At 44.3% G+C, this 22,281-nt stretch overlaps 1 protein-coding gene across 1 annotated transcript in view; it reads left to right on the top strand.

Annotated features, from left to right (window-relative positions):
* Positions 1-22,281, top strand: part of ARHGEF18 (Rho/Rac guanine nucleotide exchange factor 18) — an 85,017-nt gene that overhangs the window by 22,779 nt on the left and 39,957 nt on the right. Inside the window, exon 11 of the mRNA XM_074978595.1 lies at positions 20,894-20,961. Coding sequence (XP_074834696.1) covers positions 20,894-20,961 — 68 coding nt within the window. The remainder of the gene's footprint in view (positions 1-20,893; positions 20,962-22,281) is intronic.

Below are 22,281 nucleotides of genomic sequence, written 5' to 3'. Positions count from 1 at the left end.
AGTCATTGAATAGGGATCTATGACAGCTGCTGCAATTAGAGGCCCTTCTCTACCCAGACAAGGACCGAGCCCAGCAGGTTTCAGCCTCTGGGGAGACCTGCATTTGGATCAGGCTGGACAGCATGCTGTGACCTGGACTCTCTGCAGGCTGCACCTTGTTTCAGGTGCTTGGCTCCATTTATGCCAATCAAGGATGGCCCTAGGCCTCGTGTGTATGTGGCACTTGGCTGGGCAGTGTTTTGGTCCCTCTGTCCCTTGCAGCAGCTCAGCCAGTGCGAGCTCCTGCTTGTATAGCAGTGACACTGTTGTCTGACAGGCCGTAGTCCTGCAAGTTGCCACCTTCTGAGGCTAAACCCTCCCCCCGACGCCCAGTACCTGCAGACATTGGCTTCTCCTATTGTTCTTGTTCAGTAACAACACAGAGGAGCCTGCACCTTTGGCCCCAGACCAGCTACCTGCTGGTCTGGGTAGGCAGGTGCTGCAGTCCCTTTGCTCAGGTGACAGCATTTTAACAGCAGTGCCACCACATGGCAGAAGAGAAAACAAGGTTAGGGACCAAGTGTGGGTTCTTCCCTGTTCTTACTCAGGCCCAGGTCTTTCCAGTTTCCTGTGGGCCCAGACGGGGGAGCAGCTACTCAGACAGCTATAAGACCATGACTGCTAGTGAAAATCAGAGCTCTTCCTCTTTTAAGTAAGAAGCAATAGAGGATCTGTGCTCCCAATTCAGAAAGGCCCAGAGGAGTTATTTTGTTGCTGGTAACAGGCCTGCATGCTATGAAAAAGGAAATCCTCCTACCTGGATCCACACAAAACAGAACAGAATCAAATCGGAGAACCGGAAGGGACCTTGAGAGATCAAAGAGTCCAGTCCCCTGTACTCACAGCAGGACCAAGCACTATCTGTGGCAGATGTTTATCAAACCTGCCCCTAGGTACTTGAAAGCTGCTGTCATTAAATAGTTTTGAGGCCCCAACAAGGAGTGAATTCACAACCCCTGGTTTACAAGGCCAGTGCTGTAACCACTGAGCAGCACACATCCCCCCCAGCATAAAATCCCATCAGCTGTGCCTTGAGTTAGGGACACCATAACATAGGAAGTTCCTAGCTGAGGGAGCTGAGGCAGGCCGCTAGCAGTGTGCCAGCTTAGAACCACGTGAGGTGCGGAGCACAACTAAGGAATGTACGGTCTCCCACAAATTCCTGTCCATAAGTTAAGGAAATATGGATTGGATCCTTGGACTATAGGATGGATAGAAAGCTGGCTTGATGGTCGGGCCCAACGGGTAGTGGTCAGTGGCTCAATATTTGGATGGCGGTCAGTTTCAAGTGGAGTGCCGCAAGGCTTGGTTCTGGGGCCAATATTATTCAACATCTTTATTAATGACCTGGATGAGGGACTGGATTGCACCCTCAGCAAGTCTGCAGATGACACAAAACAAGGGGGAGAGGTAGATACATTGAAGGATAGAGAGAGAATCCAGAATGACCTGGATAAATTGGAGGACTGGGCCAAAAGAAATCTGATGCAGTTCAACAAGGAGAAGTGTAGGGTCCTGCACCTGGGGGCGGAAGAATCCCAAACGTTGTAGGCTGGGGACTGACTGGCTCAGCAGCAGCACGACGGAAAGGGACATAGAGGTTATGGTGGATGAAAGGCTACATATGAGTAAACAGTGTGCCCTTGTAGCCAAGAAGGGTAATGGCATACTAGGGTGCATTAGGAGGAGCATTTCGAGCAGATCTACAGAAGTAGTTATTCCCCTCTATTCGGCACTGGTGAGGCCACATCTGGAATATTGTGTCCAGGTTTGGGCCCCCCCAGTATAAAAAAGGATGTGGATTTGCTACAGCAGGTTCAGTGAAGGGCAACAAAAATGATTAAGGGTCTGGAGCACAAGACACATGAGGAGAGGCTGAGGGATTTGGGCTTGTTTAGTTTACAGAAGAGAAGACTTATGGGTGATTTAATAGCAGCCTTCAACTTCCTGAAGGGGAGCTCTAAAAAGGAGGGTGAGAAACTGTTCTCAGTGGTGTCAAATGGCAGAACATGGAGTAATGGTCAGAAGTTGAAGAGGGAGAGGTGTAAGTTAGATATTTGGAAAAACTACTTCCCCAGGAGGGTGGGGAAGCACTGGAACGCGTTGCCCAGAGAGGTGGTGGATTTTCCATCCCTCGAGGTTTTTAAGTACCGGCTGGACAAGGTCCTGGCTGGGATGACTTAGTTGGGGTTGATCCTGCTTGAAGCAGAGGGCTGGACTAGATGATCTCCTGAGGTCCCTTCCAGACCTGTGAGTCTAATGTTTTCTTTAATCCATCTTTCAGGACAGTGGGTGAGTCACAGTCTGAGCCTTGTTGGAAAATCTGCACCCCGAGCTACCAAACCCCCAGTGCAAACAGCGCTATATCAATGGAATGGCTTCTCCTGTCAAAATAGCTGTCCCCTCTTGGGGCTGTGGCATAGTGACCCTGGTGGGACATGCTCTGCCAAGGGCAGAGCGGCTTTGCTAAGCAGCACCACTGCACTGGTGCACTCCTGTAAGTGCAGAAGTGAAATAGCATCAGGACTGCCTAGGATTCCAACTAAGTGAGGGCTCTGTTGCAATTGGGACCCCATCACTGGAGACTAGACAGAGAGCCCCTGTCTTCAAGCGTGGACAAAGCCATGTGTCTCAATTAATCCTTTCTCATAAACATGCTTCTGATATTTACATAACAGGAGTTAGATGAATCCTGGGAAGCTGCTGCCAGGAGCTGAGATCTCCCAGGATTGTCTCTGTTCTTATGACTTAGAATTGAGCATTGCAGGCCTTTCCTCACCCAGTGAGGGAAGGGTGATGTGTTAAAGGCAAGGCAATGGGCAGGCCCCCAACCCCAAGGGCATACGAATGAGTCTGTAGAGATGAACCTGCCAGGGATGTGCTCAGGTCTATCATTGTGGTCAAAGTGCTTTGTAGATTTCAGGGAGGCTCTTCTGCCCTTTGACATTAGATGTGATACTAAACCCTCATGAATTGTAAATGCTGGGGGGACTGGCTGGCTCAGGTATGAACAATGGCAAATAGAGCCTTTCACCTTGGTATGACTTATTGCCTCTCTGCCAAGTCTGATCCCTTGTTCTCAGATGGAGTGACTTAATGAGTCTTAGAGAAATGAGTTCCTGTTTTGTCCCCAGCGCTGGGCTAAGGAAGACTGGTGAGGGAGAGATTTGGTTTGTTCTGACCATGTCATACCTGTTCTGTGGCCATCACTCTCGGGGCTGCTGAGCCAGTGTCTTTCACTGGTGGTGAATTAATTTCTGAAGAAAAAAGGCATCTCTTTGTCTCCTGCTTAGGTTCTGAAGTGAGTGATCCCCCTCGCCTTGCAAGTTGTGTTCAGTAAATTGATGTCTGCACATTTTTTGTCCAGACTTCTCCAGTGCAGCACCAATAAGCTGATGTAGGCAGGCAGTGCAGGCCTGGAAAAGGGCTGAGTTCTGTGAATTCCAACAGAACTTCTGCTAACAGCCCTGATAGAGACGGGAGGGATCTGAAACCCTGCATTACACTTGGAACTTGGCACTTCTAGAAAGAGAAACAAACACCTAAAAGCTTTTACTTAGGGCAAAGAGACAGGAGGTTTGGCTGCTGTGACATAGTGACAGTGATAAATGCGCTGTGAATCCCATTTGGAGTGGGAAATTACTGACAGGAGTCCAACTAAATGGATCAGCAGCACCAAGGAGCCCTAGGAAGCCCACAGTGATATGGTGATAACATTGCTGTAGGCCAGAGCAAAGCGGGACTTCCAGCAGCCCTCTGTGAAGCTGACTGGAGAAGTGAACCAAAGTGGGACACTGCTGTCACATGTGTGCAATGTGATGGATGCTTATTGCAACCCCAAGAGTTTAGCGAAAGGGGGCAGGGTGGATCTTTGCAGTCAGACTGCTCTGGTTAGTGCTTCTCCTTTTTGCTTTTCTTCTTTTCCTTTCCGTTCAGTGTGGATTTTTTACTTGCCACTTTGTGGAACAGTTCTGAGATCCTGTACCCTCTGTTGCTGGGCATGGCCCTAGGATCATCACATCTCTACCTGGGGAATGGAAAAACAGGCCTGCTACTGATGGAGATGTCTGGGTTTTTCCCCTATCTCCTGTTTGTTTGGTGCCAGTAACAATTATATTAGGGTGTAGATTATTAAACAGCATTGGAAGAATAATGCTATTTTCTGTGTTGCTATCCAACCCTCTTTTGGGGTTGGTGAGACAGTACTTGAACAGGTTGCTGGGCACATTCTATACTGGTTTGTTTAGATGCCCAAAGGCCACATGCCCACAGATAGGATGTACTTCTGGTGCCAGTTTTGAAAAATTATAGTGGCCTGCAGGGCTGGACTTGGGGTCAGGGTAAGGACTGGGCTGCAGCTGTTTTTGTTCTTAGCAACAAAAGGAAAAATAGAATGTTTGAAGTAAAATGTTTCTTGTATGCCGTATGTGGATTCATTTTTTTACTAACCTCCTATGATGTTCTGGACCTCTGCATGCAAATTTATAGTCTTTTATGATACGGTTAAATCATGTATGCGAATAATGTAAAGCCATGGCTCGGGGGTAAAAATACAATAAAAAATAAGATACTAATCTGATAGCTTTCTTTGATAGGATAACGAGCCTTGTGGATAGGGGAGAAGCAGTAGATGTGGTATACCTAGAATTTAGTAAAGCATTTGATACAGTCTCTCATGATATTCTTATCAAAAAACTAGGCAAATACAATCTAGATGAGGCTACTATAAGGTGGGTGCATAACTGGCTGGATAACCGTACCCAGAGAGTAGTTCTTAATGGTTCTCAATTCTGCTGGAAAAGTATAACAAGTGGGGTTCTGCAGGGGTCTGTGTTAGGACCGGTTCTGTTCAATGTCTTCATCAATGATTTAGATATTGCCATAGAAAGTACGCTTATTAAGTTTGCAGATGATACCAAGCTGGGAGGGGTTGCAACTGCTTTGGAGGATAGGGTCATAATTCAAAATGATCTGGATAAATTGGAGAAATGGTCTGAGGTAAACAGGATGAAGTTTAATAAGGACAAATGCAAAGTGCTCCACTTGGGAAGGAAGAATCAGTTTCACACATACGGAATGGGGACAGACTGTCTAGGAACGACTACAGCAGAAAGGGATCTAGGGGTTATAGTGGACCACAAGCTAAATATGAGTCAACAGTGTGATGCTGTTGCAAAAAAAAGCAAACATGATTCTGGGATGCATTAGCAGGTGTGTTGTGAACAAGACAGCAGAAGTCATTCTTCTGCTCTACTCTGTGCTGGTTAGGCCTCAGCTGGAGTATTGTGTCCAGTTCTGGGAACCGCAGTTCAAAAAAGATGTGGAGAAACTAGAGAGTCTCCGGAAAAGAGCGACAAGAATGATTAAAGGTCTAGAGAATGTGACCTATGAAGAAAGGCTGAAAGAACTGGGCTTGTTTAGTTTGGAAAAGAGAAGACTGAGGGGAGACATGATAGTGGTTTTCAGGTATCTAAAAGGGAGTCATAAGGAGGAAGGAGAAAACTTGTTCTTCTTGGCCTCTGAGGATAGAACAAGAGGCAATGGGCTTAAACTGCAGCAATGGAGGTTTAGGTTGGACATTAGGAAAAAGTTCCTAACTGTCAAGGCGGTCAAACAGTGGAATAAATTGCCAAGGGAGGTTGTGGAATCTCCATCAGTGGAGATATTTAAGAACAGGTTAGATAGATGTCTATCAGGGATGGTTTAGATAGTACTTGGTCCTGCCATTGGGCAGGGGGCTGGACTTGATGGCCTCTTGAGGTCCCTTCCAGTCCTAGTGTTCTATGATTCTGTGATTAAAAATTAACAATAGGGAGGACTGAAAGTGCTCTTTGTCTGTGGCACAATTTGGTTTAGGGCCAGGACTGGTGACAGGGTTTGTGCTCCACTGTATTTGTACATGCATCCCATCTCAGTGAAGCACAGTTTAAGTGTCTGAGACGACATCTGTGTCATCAGATGATAGACTTCTGTTTACCCCAAAATAGCATCATAATTATTTATTATTTGTATTCCCATGCCACCTAGGAGCCCTGGTAAAGGACTTGGAGTGTACAAGGAGCAAAAATGGTTCTTGCCACAAATAGTTTATAATCTAAGTGTAAGAAAAGTGCCGACAGAGGGAGGGAGACAGGACATGGCAATACAAGGAAACAGATGTTGTGTAAGCTGGCATGATAGGCAGTGGTCTCAGCGCATCAGCAGTCTAAACATGCCCCAGATGTGAAGGGCAGCCTGCATGTTTGACAATGAAACTAGTCCGTGGTGGGGGCTGGCACCATGGGCTGACCAGAGATGGGAGTCAACATTTGACTAGTGAATGAGAGATGACAGGCAGGGTGGTGGTAGGTCACAAAAGGCTTTGGAAGTCAAAACAAACAGTTTATGATTGATGTGGTAGAGAAAGAGAGCAGTGGAGGGATTCCAAGAGAGGGATGTTGTGGTCAAAGTAGGGCTAGGAAACTGCTCAGTACAGCAGTGTTCGGAATGGGTCTGTATAGGACAGGCTTGTATTTGTGAGGTCAGTGAAAAAGTTGCATCTCATCCTCAGTCCAACAGCAGTTATTTTCAATCCTTGTCATGTTGGGGTCCCTTCTTGGACTCTGGTCTGTCATGAGTGAGCTGGGTATTTAAAAATATCTACAAGAATTAATTGTTTCAGCTTGACAGAGCTGATGGCGAAATGAATGTAAGGGTTTCAGGTATTTTAGGGGTGTGCTTAATCACAGTCATTCAGAACTTTGTGTGTGATCAGTTCACAATCCAAGTCGGGAAGGAAATATTTTAATAATGGTAGGGTGAGGCTATAGGTGAGTTATGCGTTGTTCAGTTTAGGATGGCATTTGAGACAAACAAAGATTTTAGTAAAACGATTAAACAAAATACTGCAATGTCTCATCCACTTGTGTGTGCAGCTTTGGAAGCATTTCACAAGAAACTAATTATTTTAATTCTCATTTGTGCTTCTGTACAGCTTAACTAATGCACCTCAGCATCCGCCTGAGGTATCCTCTTCATTATTGCAGTCAATCCTGCACATCTTTGTTGACACAGCCAGATCCTGTCACACAAGCGATACCCTAGTTTTGCAGATCTGGACAGTTCCAGATTTTAGGGTGTTAATTCTCTGATAAACAGGCTTAGAACCCAAGCTTAATTTTCCTTTGAGTACATGCATGTGTGATTTTTTTCTTCAAGACTATTTTAGTAGTCCAGCACTGGAATCAGAGTAATGCAAAAATGAAAATAGATTTTTTTATTTTCATCAGAGTGAATGTATTCATTCATATAAAAAGGCATACAAACTCTGCATCAAATGCGGAAACTAAATTTCCTTTACTGTAAAATGTCTCCCTCTATGCAGAAACTGCTTTGAAAATGCATAATAATATTAATGCAAAGGGCACACTAGAAGTCATTTCTGAATGGTGCTTAAGAAAACTTCTTCATTGCTGCAGAATGACGTGTGCCTGGCTGCACTTCTCTTGGGTGACAAAAAAAATTCACATATCACTTTGACACTGTCTTTATTGAATGGCAAATTGCGTCACAATTTTAATATGATTAATACCACTTTTAATGTAAAGGCCTAAATCATCTTTACGCAAACATATGTACTACCTTGCTAAAGCTGTCAGTTGAAGAACTATACACCATTAATTAAAGGTCTGGCTATCTTTTCTAGTCTCAGACTTTTGCTGATGAAAGGCAGGGCTTCTGTAAAGCCCTTTTGGTAAAGGTTCTGTTTACATCTATCTAAAAGCTCCTACTGGTTACATAGCTCTTTAAGAGGCAGAAAGTTTGTCATCCATCCAGAAGGTTAGATTCAAGTAACTCACTGACCCTAAGGCCAAACATTCCTAATTAACAAATGCTATTGTTTAAAACAAAAAAGCAGTAAAGTCGCACTTCAAAGTGTTACTTTACTGCTTTTTTGTTTTGATAGTATATAGACTAGCCCGGCTTTCTCTCTATTGTTTAAGTATTTCAGGAAGGAACGGCCTTGCTATCTGTGCATGGACTCAAGTATCGGAGGGGTAGCCGTGTTAGTCTGGATCTGTAACAGCAACGAAGGGTCCTGTGGCACCTTATAGACTAACAGAAAAGTTTTGAGCATGAGCTTTCGTGAGCACACACTCATGATGAAGTGAGTCTGTGCTCACGAAAGCTCATGCTCAAAACTTTTCTTAGTCTATAAGGTGCCACAGGACCCTTCATTGCTGTGCACAGACTGTGAGCAGTGCCCAGTTGAAATGGGCAGGTGTGAATAGTGTAGCTTGTGGATTTCCTCTCCCTCACCTGGGGGGATGCTTTGTGAGTCTGGATGAGCTCTCATGACGTGCTATTCTAAACCTGCATCCTCTTGGAGAAAAGGTGGTTGGTTACATGGTTCAAAGATGCCCTGGAAGGGACCAGTTCTCCATGAGGTTGAGGTTCTTTTCCCTACAGATTCTGGCTACCCACAGGCTCCGGAGGTAAATCCTCCTCCGATTCTGAGGGGACCATTCAAATATTTTGTGCAAAGGGGCTTGTTGGTTGGGAACCCCAGTCTGAGCACCAGCTTACATGCTCATCTCAGGTCCTGTATCTTGCTATGCAGCTGGGTTCACTATTCTTGACTCCACCTCACTACAGGTTTTGCAGGGGCTACAATGAGCCCTTTCGTACATGCCTAGTTCAGTTAAGGGTCCCATAGTTCAGGCTCAGCCCAAACCTGAACGTCTACTGCGCAGTTTCACACTGCCACAGCCTGAGCTGCAGTCAGCTGACCTAGGCCAGCCCCAGGGTTACACTGCAACGCAGATAGACATGGGTCTCTCCACCTGGCTTGTCGCTGAACGGAGGTGGTTGTTTAACTTGTATATTGTGGCAGTGCCTACAGATCGCTGTGGCTGTCCTGATGTGCTGTGGACCCAGCCAGCCACAGGCCTTGTCCCAAGGTGGTGCTGGTAAGGGAGACACTGACAGGCCCGGCTCTCTCTCACCAAGTATTGGGGTTCTGTGTTCAGAGTGCAGGCCTGACCCCGGTCCCAACCCCACCACACTTCCACCCGCTCTCCCTGAGTCACAGCCCCCATGAGCCTCCACCCTGCCCGTCACAGCCCCCTAAACTTCCCCCTCCTGCCCCCGCCCCAGTTGCTGAGGGCCCCCGGGGGGAGGTCAGTCCTTGGGGGGGCCATGGAGGGGTCTGGAGCAAATGCGTTAGAAAAAATGCCCAGGGGGGCGGGGCGGGGCGGGCCTCGACGACCTCTCGAGGTCCCCGCCAGTGGTATCGGACGGGCAGTAAAGGGGGGGGGGGCAGGCCCCCTGCGCATGCGCCGCTCCAGCCCCTGCCGCGCTGTTTCCGGGTCACAGGGGCACTTCCTGTTGCCCAGCGACGGCTCCCCTGGAGCTTCGGTAAGAGACGGGGGGAGGGGGGCAGCGGCGTGTGCAGGGGCCGGCGGGACTACGGGCGTGCGGGGATTCCCCTGCCCAGCCCGGAGCCCGGAGCCCGTCGGCGCTGCTGTTCCCGGGCCGCCCCTCGCTCGGTGCAGGGCTGGGGCCGCCTCAGCCGGGTCTGCGTTTGCTGGCCGGGCCTCCCCGGCGCCCAAGAAGCGGAGCCCCCGGCGTTCGGGGCGGGCCGGCCCCAGGCCGGGGGCGTCTCGTGTACGCGGGGTTTCGAGGGACCGCCCTGTTGGGCTGCATCGGCAGAAGCAAGGGGGAGTCTTGTGGGCCCCGTTGCGGTGCGCGGGCTTGTTCCCACTGCAGGACTGGGGTCACTTCTCGTGGTGGAGACACCTTCGCCGGCTCCGGCCTCTGCCCCAGTTAGATGGTTTTCTCCCCTGGCCGAGCGATGCGTGGACAGGGCATTTCCGCAGCCAGGGGCCAGCGTTCCCCCGGCCTGCTGGTCTGATTTCTGAGTACGTTCTGGCCAGCTGGTCCTTGGACGCTTACGTGCCACAGTACAGCAGACCCTGTGCTACCTCAGAGGCTAACTTATTTTGCTTGACTCTTTTCCGTGTTAGTCTGTAGCGTCACAAATAACAGGCCGTCGTGTAGCACAGTGAAGACTAATCAATTTATTTATTAGGTAGCGAGCTTTCATGGGTAAGACCCACTTCCTTGGGAATAACACATTGGTTATTCTTTAAGGTGCTACAGGACTGCTTGTTTATTTTAATTGAAGTTGTGTTGTACATAACCAAGGTGGGGCACTCGGATATGAGGGGCTGTCTTAGGAAGGAGACCATCTGGGATGTTTGAGAGAAGTTATGTTCTCATTGATACTTGAGCAATTATTTTATGTATCATATTAATTCACTTCTGTGTATTACGCTGGATTTTTATTTTTTGGCCTTGTAAAACATGAGTCATCACAACAAACTTCAGGGGGGCCTACGTGTATCTGTTCAGTATTTGTATAGCATGAAATAAGTAGAATATTCTGGTGAAAAATAAACACACTGTCTTTTGTAGCTGTCACATATGTGGGGTTATTTGTACAAATTTTCTCTATACTTAGTTTTGGTAAGAAAAAAAATTTTACTGAAGCTTTTTGGTTTTGCCATGTAGCAGACCATGAGTATATTGGGCCAGATCTCCTTAGTTACTAAGCAGAGGCAGTAGTGTGCTCTCTATCTAAGAATTTTATACTCCATGTCTGGCACCATAAAGTCTGGGTTTAAAGTCAGAAGCAAAAGTGCAGTCATTAATGAACTTCCTGGAAAATTTGGCATGTCTCCTTTATTGAGATAAAAACTTTGCTGAAATTTTTTGTTTTGTTTGATACTTACAGCTTCAAAGCAAAAATGCATATATGAAATATGGCTTTCAAGCAGGAGCTGTCAGACATTATGTGCTGCACCTCCATTTAATGTTTACCTATCGGATGTTTTAAATACCTTTTGTAATTATGTCATAGTTGCTACTTCCCTTCTTTGGCTGTAACTCCATAATGCTCTTAATAGTGTGTTCAGCATTTGCAATTGAAAAGTCTGAGAGACTAGAAATGGAGCAAATCTTTATTTTAGGTTACAGTACTCTTTTGAAAAAGATACTAAGTACCTGATCTGAATCAGTTTTGCTACTGAGTTTGTGTTTTAAATTATTTTGTGATTCTAAGAGTGATTTGAAGATGATTTATCTATAAGTTAGAATTTAACACATTCCCTTGCTTGCTTTAGGAGAACACATTTTCTTAAGAAGGAAAAGGAAATTATTCAATAAGTACAGGTTTCATTACTTTTTAGCAAAAATTGTTCCTGCTGCTATTTCAGAACGTGAAGTAAATTAAAGTTCAGCACCATGCTCAGTTTTGGCTTCTGTTGTACTACTTTAGGCATGTAAGCAAAACAAGCAGGTGCCAGTCACTGGAGCCACAAAGACAAATTTAAATCTGTTCTGAACTGATTAGAACATGGTTTCCCAAACTAGGGGACATAAAGAAATTCTGGGGGTGGGGGTGAGGCAACCCAGCCCTGCCCCCATCATGCCCCTCACCCCAAGAAATAGCCAGCCTTTGCGTGTGGCTCTCAGCCTCTGCATTTCATGTGGGTGACCTGACACAGCTGCTATAAAAAGCAGGCAGCTAGCAAAGGCCCACATGGAGCTAGCTGCTTGCTGCAAAGGTGAGTGAGTATGGGTTGCGGGGGGGGGGAGGGGGGGAGGAGGAGGATGGGATTAGATGGGGTCTGGCAGTGCCTGGCTTTGGGGGAGGGAAGAGCTCAGGCAAGCTGCTCATGGGCGGCTGGCCCATGGCTTGGATGGGCAGCTTGGGCAGCTGGGCCCGAAACACCAGGGCTTGGGCAGGCAGCTTGGGCGGCTGGGCCCAGCAGTGCAGGACTCAGGCAGCTGGCCTGCGGCTACTGGATGGGTGGTTTTGGGGCTCAGGTGGCCAGCCCCGGCAGCGCAGGGCTCGGGTGGGCGGCTAGGGCAGCCGGCCCCGGCAGCACAGGGCTTGGGAGGGTGGCTGGTGGGTGAAGGGCTAGCCCCAGCAGTGCAGGGACTTGGGTGAATGGCTCGTGCATCTGGCCTGTGGCTGGCGGGTGGTTCAGGTGGCGGGTGGGTGGGTGGCTGGCCCCAGCAGCCTGGGGGCCCAGGCGCCTGGCCTGCAGCTCGGGTGGGTGGTTTGGGTGAGCAGCCCCAGGAGTTCAGGCCAGCTTGGGCTGCATCAGGCACCCACAATGTGGGGCCTGTGCCATTAGCCTGGATCGTCCATAGTCAGTCTTCTAGGATTTCCCAATTTATGAAGAAAATGCAGCAGCATCTTTCACATTAAATTCATTTGTTTCTGCTGTTCCTGATGTTAAATTACCTTTTAATTACATTTTTGGCCAAGAAAAACTATTTGTGCTTATTTTTAATTTTAAATAACATTTTTATATCAAGATTTTTTGTTTATTTTAAATTACAAATTGAATTTTTTGTTAAAAGTGGGGTTGGATGATAGTAAAGTGGCAGGGGACATAAGGATTTCTCAAAAATCAAAAGGGGTGGGGCGTGATGCCGAAAAGTTTGGGAACCACTGGATCAGAATATATGACCTGGATTTACTGAATTCAGAACCTGCTAAAACTCCACTAGTTTGATGAAATTATAACAATTCTTTTTTCTGGAACCATGTTCTGTGAGTAGTAACAAAATAAACTGATTGCATATCTTCAGATCTAGTCAGTTATCATGGACTAGGGTTACATCAACATGTTTATAATATTTCCTAGATCTTACATAAGAACAGTTTAGCTTCCATAAGAAAGTGGTGGTGTGTGTTAGTGACAGGTTCTGGAGGCATTGGTATTAGAAGGCACAATTTGTTATTTCATTCTGTTGTGCTGTGATTCCTCATGTAGTTTACAGCAAATTAGTGTTTTAAGTTTTTACAGGATAATCCACAGGGCTTCTCTGTTGACAGTGTCAAACTCCTTGGTCAGGTCTATAAAGATGGTGTAGAGATCCAGGTTCTGCTCTATGCACTTTTCCTGGACCTGACGAACAGCAAAGATCATGTCAATGGTGCTGCAGCCTGGGCCAAAAGCACACTGTGCCTCTGGTAGGTTCTCCTCTGAGATGCTGGTGATCAGATGGTTGAGGATGACTCGAGCCAAGACCTTCCCAGCAGTGCAGAGAAGGGAGATGCCTCGGTAATTTCCACAGTCAGCTTTGTTGCCCTTGTTCTTGAAGAGTGAGGTGATTGTGACGTCCTTGAAGTCTTTGGGCATGTCTTCTTCTTCCCAGATGCTGATCAAGATGTTGTGAAAGGCTTCAAGTGACACTGGTCCTGCCACTTTGAAAGTTTCGGCAGGGATACCGTCGATCCCAGGGGCTTTGCCAGAGCTGGTCTGGCTGATTTGCCTTTGTGACCTCATCCATTGTAGGGGACAGGTCAAGACTGTCTATTGTGGGTTTCTGAGGGATCTGGTCTAGGGCCACAAGGTTGACAATGGAGACGCTTGAGAGGCTCATCCTTGAAGCCCTTTTTGCTGATGACTCTGCACTTATGGCACACAAGGAATCTGATCTCCAGCTCATCATCAACAAGTCTACTGATGCCGCTCGCCTCTTTGGTTTGACCATCAACCTAGGAAAGACCGAGGTGCTGTTTCAACCTGTTCCAGGATCTGCTCTTCTCCCCGCTTCAATCTTTATTGAAGGAACAGAATTAAAAACAGTAGAGGAGTTCAAGCACCTTGGCAGTGTGATAGTCAATGATGGCTCCCTTGACAAAGAAATCAATGCCAGAATCTGCCAGGCCAGCCGGGCACTAGGATGTCTGAGAGCGCGAGTGTTGAATCAGCACAATATCTGACAGTCCACTAAACTGAAAGTGTACAAGGCTGTAGTCCTGACCAGTCTCCTGTGTGGCTGTGAAACCTGGACCTTGTACAGAAAATATATAACACTGCTGAACCACTTCCACACACACAGCCTGAGGTCAATACTGCACATTTGATGGCAGGACAGAGTTACAAACGTGGAAGTCCTGGACAGAGCAGGAACCATGAGCATCGAAGCCGTGATTCTGAAAGCCCAGCTTTGCTGGACAGGGCACGTCATACGAATGAAAGAGTCAGGAATCCTTAAGCAGCTCCTCTATGGTGAACTCTCCCAGGGCAAAAGGAATCAAGGTAGGCCTCGCAAGACATATAAAGACTGCATGAAGGCTAACATTGCTCATGTGGCTTAAAACCAGATTAACTAGAGCAGCATGCAAAAGACTGAACAGGCTGGCGTGCTCTCGTACAACACGCATATAACAACTTTGAAGAGCAGCGACGCGTACGCTCATTGATGCTCATGAGAGCAAGAAGGCAGCAGCCACACCAACAGAGCCGGGACAATTCAAAGCTTGGACTCCTCAGCCACATGCGAGTTGACAACCAATGAGTCTGTGCAAACTCAAGACGTCATTGTTGGACACGACGGACTACGCACTAGTATTTTAAGGCATACAGTACTGGAGTAAACATACCTTTATTATGAATTCTTCAGAAGCACATGAACAACATGGCATTTCGTGTAGGCGTGTGTTCCAAAAATAGCACTTTTGAATTGTGTGCAGCTGCCATTATGCTAATGAGGTGCTGCATATTCATATCACCTCATTAGCATCTTCTGAACTGCCTCGTTTTGGAGGGGGCATGTGTAACTGCAGCCATAGAGTCAAGCTAGAGAAATAAAATTCTTGTTTTTCATATGGAAGGAAAAAGTTCCTTTTTTGTTCTCCGAAGAATTGAAGTGTGTCTGACAGAGTTATTGTTAATATCAAATAAAAGACATTTTGTTCACAATTCTTTTCTGCCCAGCCAGATCCATTATGTGGTAAATATATCCCTGGGCAAGCTCTGCACCTTTGCAAAAATAGAGAGAGATTGTCAAGTCTTGCACCTGAATTGTGCTTCAAGGATATTTTCAGTTTATTTAATTTAAAAAAAAAACAAAAAACAAAACCCAAATGCTCCAGAACCACATTGTGATTATTAGCTGAAAGGATTTAGCCCAATGACAGCATACCAAGATGGTAGCTGCAACTAATTTATAGATCACCATTCAAGAAAGATTTTACTGGGGAATGCATTTATAGTTCAGGGAGCAGCGTCATGCCCACTCATTGTGCCTGGTGACTCATAGCTTCACATAGGAGCCTATAATAATTCTTGAACATTCTCATGTCTGCCTCTCAGTCCGTGCTGGTGGCTGTGGAGGGAATATATTGGTATGTGCAATTTGGCTTAATGATTCAGTGACTTGTGAGATATTGTGGGTCAGTGTAACCTGGCCACCTCTCTTGGACCATCTAATATGTTGTCCAAGAAAAATACTCCTATGTGTTGATTTGTACATTGGTTACTGCCAGTAGCTGCATACACCATAAGTAAACATTAGTGGAATCCTAAAATGTCAGAGGTGGTTCTAGAGAAGCTGGATTTTGACAGGCACTGAAATAATTTCAGTATTCTCAAATTATAAAAAGTATCTTACTATTACATTTTAGTCTGCTGGGCATCTGGTACTATCTTAAATATTGCTATGACTATCAATAATTCGGGGAGGGGGAGCAATTTTTATAATATGGAGTAGAAATTCAGACCAGTCACCCACCTCAGATGTCTTATTTAACACTTTGTATTGTGTATAAACTAACTTGGGAGATTAAATAACTTTAATAGCTTTAGTGATTAAAATGATCTTTCATGATGTTTTGTTATCAACTGTTTGCTCTGGAGCATTACACTTGGCATCCCAGATCAGACTCATTGTCCATCTACTGTAGTGCGCTGTTGATCAGTAGCCGCAAAAGATGTTTCAAACGAAACAAGAAATCCTGCTGGAAGCAGATGTGGTGTAATCAGCCCTCCCTGAAAGTCTCATATTAATCTGTAATAATTAGAGGTTGGTTTAAGTCGTGCAACATGAGGTTTTAGCTCTCTTTCAACACTCTTTGTTCGTATTAACTGTTATAACTCTGGATAGTTATTTTAAACACACAAATGTTCATTCCCTCTTTTTGATTCTTGCTGAATCCTTGGTGTTAGCAAAATCAGGTGGCAGAGAGTTGCAGTCTAATTATAAGTTGCATGAAAAAAATACTTTTTCATCTATTTTGAATTTGCCATTTTCGGTATCTTCACATGTTCCATGTGTTATAAGACTGAATGAACAGAAACCTGATTTTTGTTCTTGAAATAGACATAAAACATGCTTGTAATGACAGTGAGGACATGAAGATGTGCAGTGTAACCTGCTTGAGAGAAGGCTGTTAGTGCCCAGTGCACTGGGGAAACAGTTCAGACAATGTTCCTCCATGCAGAAGTAAAACTTCTATAATGGTGCTAGTCAGTAGTCCGTAGGCTGACCTGTTCTAAGTACTGCTGGTGTAACACAGCTACATGCTCATTTACACAGCAGTTTTCCACAATTAAATAACTCAGAAGAGAATACAAGTAACATGCTTAGCCAGACTAAATAGCAAAAGAAATTAATATAAGTAGTCATGGTGGGTCTAGATTATTAGCGAGACAAGGAGAATTTTGACTCTATGTAGAGTATAAACTAATGAACCCCCCCAAAATAAAACAAAGCAGCAGAAATGTAGCACACTTTAAAGACTAACAAAATTATTTATTTGGTGATGAGCTTTCGTGGGACAGATCCACTTCTTCAGAGCACTCAATATTTGTGATGGACTGGTGAATGGGCATAATGATGTGCATAAGACAAATGCATGCATAAAATAAACCGGTAACCTGTAGACTGAAACTGCCCTAAAACAGGAATTTGAAACGTTTTAAATGACATTGTCTGTCTCAAGGAGCCCTGGTGACTGAAATTCCTTCTTACCCCATGGGCAGGATTGAGGCATGTTGGACAACTTTCTTCCTGACACTGCCCCACCAGTCACTGCCTGTGCTATACCAGCTGTGTGAATAACCTCTCCAGAGCTGTCAGTCTGGCACCTTTCACCAGCTAAATACAGTTCAGTTTAAAAATTTAAGAAAATTATGGTACTATTATAGTACTGGCCAGATTCTAACTGAAGTCCAGGAGTTCCACTATCAGAAGGTCACAGCTGTAAGGTTGTCACTACATACGCATTTCATAATTTAATTTAATGTTTTTGTAAAAGCAATATCTCAGCTTCATGTACACTTAGGAATGCTGGCTGCAAGCACTACAAGTGTCATTAGAATTCATGTGTGCTTGAATAAGTTTTCACAAGACTAAAGATATATTTAAAACATTTTACAGAGTTAAATCATCAGATTGATTTTGCTTGGTTACAAAATTGTAATGCAAAAAGCTGCCATGAATTTTCAGTTGCTCAAAGTGATTGGATACTTGTATCATTCTATGGTTGTATCAACCACTGACTTAGGCCAGGTCTGTACTACACACCTATATTGGCACACTTACATTGCTCAGGAGCGTGAAAAGTCTACAACCCTAAGCCACACAGTTATGCTGACCTAAGCTCTCCATAGACAGCACTGTATCAAAATAAGAGCTGCTTCAGGAGGGGAAACACTTCCATCAGCACAGGGGCATCTTAACTTAAGCACTGCAGCATTGCTGATGCAGCATTTTGTGTACACCCATCCTTAGTGATTAAGTTAAACAACTCCTTTTTCTGTAATGATAAATAAGATCTTGTCCTATTTCAGGGAGTCAGCAACCTTTCCAAGGCAGAGTGCCAAAATTTGACCTTTTGACCTCTCTGGACAGTCTGAGTGCCATTGATACTTTTTAAAGTCATTATTAGTCCTACTTACAAAATGTTCATTAATAAATAAATAAATAAAGATGCAGAGTTTTACTGTTTAGGTGGTGGTTGGTAGCCTTAGCTGGTCTTTTGTTAATCCCCACGGGGCATGACTTTGAGCAAGCTCCCAGCTATGTGGGGGAGGTGGGGCAGGGCTGAACTCTCCCCTTGCGTGCCAATGAAAATTGGTTTGTGTGCCACTCTTGGCACCAATGCTGGGGATTGCTGGCCCCTGTCCTGTTCTCTACCCTTATATATTTATTCAGATAAATTTAAAAGGGATATTAATTGGAAAACACATTTCCGTCTGACAACTATTCAGTTATCTTCGCTACAAGCAATACCTACCGTTACCAAATCTGGGAGATTGTGTGTGATGGTACAGTGTGAACAGTCAGTTTTATTGTTTCCCTATATTGTCAGTTTGTCTCCCTTATTGTAGAAGTCTTTCAGACAACAACCGAGGGGAAAACACTAGGAAACAATGCAGCTGTACAGCCTCAAGGATTGGCAAGAGAATTCTTGGGAAGTGTATCTGAAATTGTCCCATGTGAAAAAGTATGGAAAAACAGAGTGAAATAAACTGATGAAGTGTTTTATAAACCCACCAAATGTTATAACTGAGGCATTTGATATTTATTTGACACCCTTTCTAACTTCAAAAAGATCTCAGCAAACTGAGTGATTGGGCAGCAAAATGGCAAATGAAATTTGATGTGGGTAAGTGTAAGGTAATACACATTGGGAAAAATAACCCTAATTATACATACAATATGGTGGGGGGGCAAATTTAGCTACAACAGATCAGGAAAGGGATCTTGGAGTTATAGTGGATAGTTCTCTGAAAACATCCACACATTGTGCAGTGGCAGTCAGTAAAGCAAATAGGATGTTAGGAATAATTAAAAAAGGGATAGAAAATAAGACAAATAATATCTTACTTCCCCTATATAAAACTATGGCATGCCCACATCTTGAGTACTGCGTGCAGATGTGGTCTCCTCACCTCAAAAAAGATATATTGGCGTTAGAAAAGGTCCAGAAAAGGGCAACTAAAATGATTAAGGGTTTGGAACAGGTCTCATATGAGGAGAGGCTAGAGAGACTGGGACTTTTCAGTCTAGAAAAGAGGAGACTGAGGGGCGATATGATAGAGGTATATAAAATCATGAATGGTGTGGAGAAAGTGAATACAGAAAAGTTATTTACTTGTTGCCATAATGTAAGAACTAGAGGACACCAAATGAAATTAATGGGTAGCAGGTTCAAAACTAATAAAAGAAAGTTTTTCTTCACACGGCGCACAGTCAACCTGTGGAACTCCTTACCAGAGGATGCTGTGAAGGCCAGGACTCTAACAGAGTTTAAAAAAGAGCTCGATAAATATTTGGAGGTTAGGTCCATAGATGGCTGTTAGCAAGGGGTAAGGTGTGGTGCCTAGCCTTTTGTCAAAGGCAGGAGATGGATGGCAGGAGACAAATTGCTTGATCATTGTCTTTGGTTCACTTCCTCTGAGGCACCTGGCGTTGGCTACTGTCAGCAGACAGGATACTGGGCTAGATGGACCTTTGGTCTGACTCAGTATGGCCGTTCTTATGTTCTATTGTAGTGCAGCAGCAGCATAACTATAGTTAAAGATGGGACAATATCCATTTGTTCATTCTCTTGCAGGCTGGTGTGTTAGAGTTCTTCTCTCTAAACACAAAATCTTCCAGCATTATCTATTCTTTCAGAACATCTTTCTGAACAGAATATCGACAAATTAGAGAGACTGAGAGAATTTCCTGAGCCACGGGAGTCCAATTTTGTCTAGCATCATTACCAACACTTCCACTGCATACTGGGCTCTTAGAAGACATTTGGGGTAACTTAGAGATAAGTAACAGCACAGAACACTGAGAGCTAGGACTGGTGGCTAAAAAAAAATCTTTATGGGACCACAGAAAACACGGCCACATCTATGATGATTGGATATCTGGCTAACTAAAATCATGCCAGACTATGGATGTTGTTGGTTTAGAGTGTGCTGGATTAGAGAGGTTCACCCTGTACAGCATATACATGCGTGTGTGTGTGCACACAGGATAAAGCTGCAATATACAAGATAAATATATTGTAGAAAAATAGAGCAATTATCTATGCTTGAAGTATTTCATGTTGCTATTAGGAAATCACGCAAATGAAGAATATTACTTATTGTAATTATTGTACTTATTGTACAATTTTGACTCCTGGTGTTACACCCAAAATGCTCAAACTCGTAAGAATGAAGAGTCATTATTTAAAAAAGCTCATTTCAATAAAACGTACTAGGTATGAAGAAACACCGGTACCAGAGTACCTTTGGGGCCTCTCCAGATGGCAGCCTAAGGCAGGAATAGTACCACATAAATGCCCCTCTTGCTCCAATCCTAGTACAGTAGAATGAATATAGCAGATTCATACTGTAACTCTGGCACACAGTAATCATAGAAAGCCATCTATCTATCTAACCTCTTCTTAAATATCTCCAGTGATGGAGATTCTACCACCTCCCTTGCCAACTCGTTCCAGTGTTTGATCACCCTGACAGTTAGGAACTTTTTCCTAATGTCAGGTTGGACATTTTCCTAATTTTCCAACCTGACATTAGGAAAAAGTTCCTAACTGTCAGGGTGATCAAACACTGGAACGAGTTGGCAAGGGAGGTGGTAGAATCTCCATCACTGGAGATATTTAAGAAGAGGTTAGATAGATAGATGGCTTTCTATGATTACTGTGTGCCAGAGTTACAGTATGAATCTGCTATATTCATTCTACTGTACTAGGATTGGAGCAAGAGGGGCATTTATGTGGTACTATTCCTGCCTTAGGCTGCCATCTGGAGAGGCCCCAAAGGTACTCTGGTACCGGTGTTTCTTCATACCTAGTACGTTTTATTGAAATGAGCTTTTTTAAATAATGACTCTTCATTCTTACGAGTTTGAGCATTTTGGGTGTAACACCAGGAGTCAAAATTGTACAATAAGTATTTCCAAATACCTGTAGTTATTTTCTGATCTTTCAGATCTGAGAAATCAGTTATTTTTCTTTGTCCAGAGGGTGATAGGAGGAATAACTTAAATATTTTGCATATTTCAGACTGTGCAGTGAATGTCCACAAGAACTGCAAGACCCTACTGACTGAATGCAACAGTATCAAAGCCAAGGTCAGTTTTACAACTTTTTTTCTTCTCTTATAAGCTAGGAGTGTTATCACTTATGTTAGCACATATACAGTGTATTAAATTCATTGGAGCTGCTCCGATTTACACCAGCTAAGAATCTGACCATATATTTTCAGATCCTTGAATACTACTAACTGGTCCAACTGGTATCCCATCAGGGTTTGTATATGTGTGGGGAAACTGAGGCAGAAAAGCTGATTTACCTGAGGTTTCATCTACATTACCTCAGGTTGACATGCTCAGGGTTGATCTCCTGGGGCGTTTTCCGGGGTCAGTGTTGACCCCATAAGTCCTTGTGAGCTGTGAAGATTAAGGAAGGTCAATGGGAGGAGCGCTCCTGTCAGCCGTCTTCCATGAAGACAGCCATAGAAGTTGACAGCTGAAGAGTTGATCTTAGCTACGCAATTGGTATAGCTAAAATTGTGTATCAGCCGTTGATTGCTATGTTTAGTGTACACGTAGCCTGAGGCTACAAAATAAGTCAGTGGCAGATTCACCCTGTAGAATTCCTGACTTTTAAGACCATTGTGTGTTCCTGAAACATCCTATTTTTAAAAGCAAATTATGCATATTCTTCATTTTGGTACACTTTTTTTTAATGCCATTGCAAATGGTAAATAGTTAACACAGCATTCTTGGTCCATTTTTGAAGATGCTTGCATGAGAGGAAGGAGGTTGATCAGTCTTATTAACTGTAATCTGAGCATTATAGAAATAGGGTTTCATGTTGTAAATTGTAAAATCTTCTGAGTCTTTCCAAGACCTGGCTCAGGGCCTTGACTTCCAGCCAAGCAGTTCATTTCTTAATTATCTGTATCAAAGAATATCATAGAATTCCATAGAAGTGTACAGTGTGGTCATAATCAATATGTATTTGTAAAACTTTTAATCCATTTATGTGTGTTATACAGTATTTGAATATTATTTCTTCCTTCACTGAGCTATTGAAACTTGGATTTACATTTTGGTGCAACTGTTGACTTCAGAGACCGATAGCAGAGCAGGGAATAATAATGGGAAGAACAGAGAGCACAGAACAGCTAAAGTCTTGGCAATTAAAGGACAAAGGAATTGATTTTCATCCCAGTACTAAGAGCAGACTTGTTGCTGGTATTAAACATTCACATCATCCTGTTTTGTTTAACATGCAAACTCCATCATATCTATCTTCTGTGCAATAGAATACTAGAACTGGAAGGGACCTCGAGAGGTCATCAAGTCCAGTCCCCTGCCATCATTCAATAGCAATGCTCCTTTTGCAGATAGAGTTTTCTAGAAACTCTTAATACATAGCCAGGCTCC

Source organism: Carettochelys insculpta, chromosome 27, assembly GCF_033958435.1.
Source record: "Carettochelys insculpta isolate YL-2023 chromosome 27, ASM3395843v1, whole genome shotgun sequence".
NCBI lineage: Eukaryota > Metazoa > Chordata > Testudines > Carettochelyidae > Carettochelys > Carettochelys insculpta.
The sequence above is the reverse complement of the archived record's forward strand: the minus strand, read 5'-3'. Positions and strand labels throughout refer to the sequence as shown.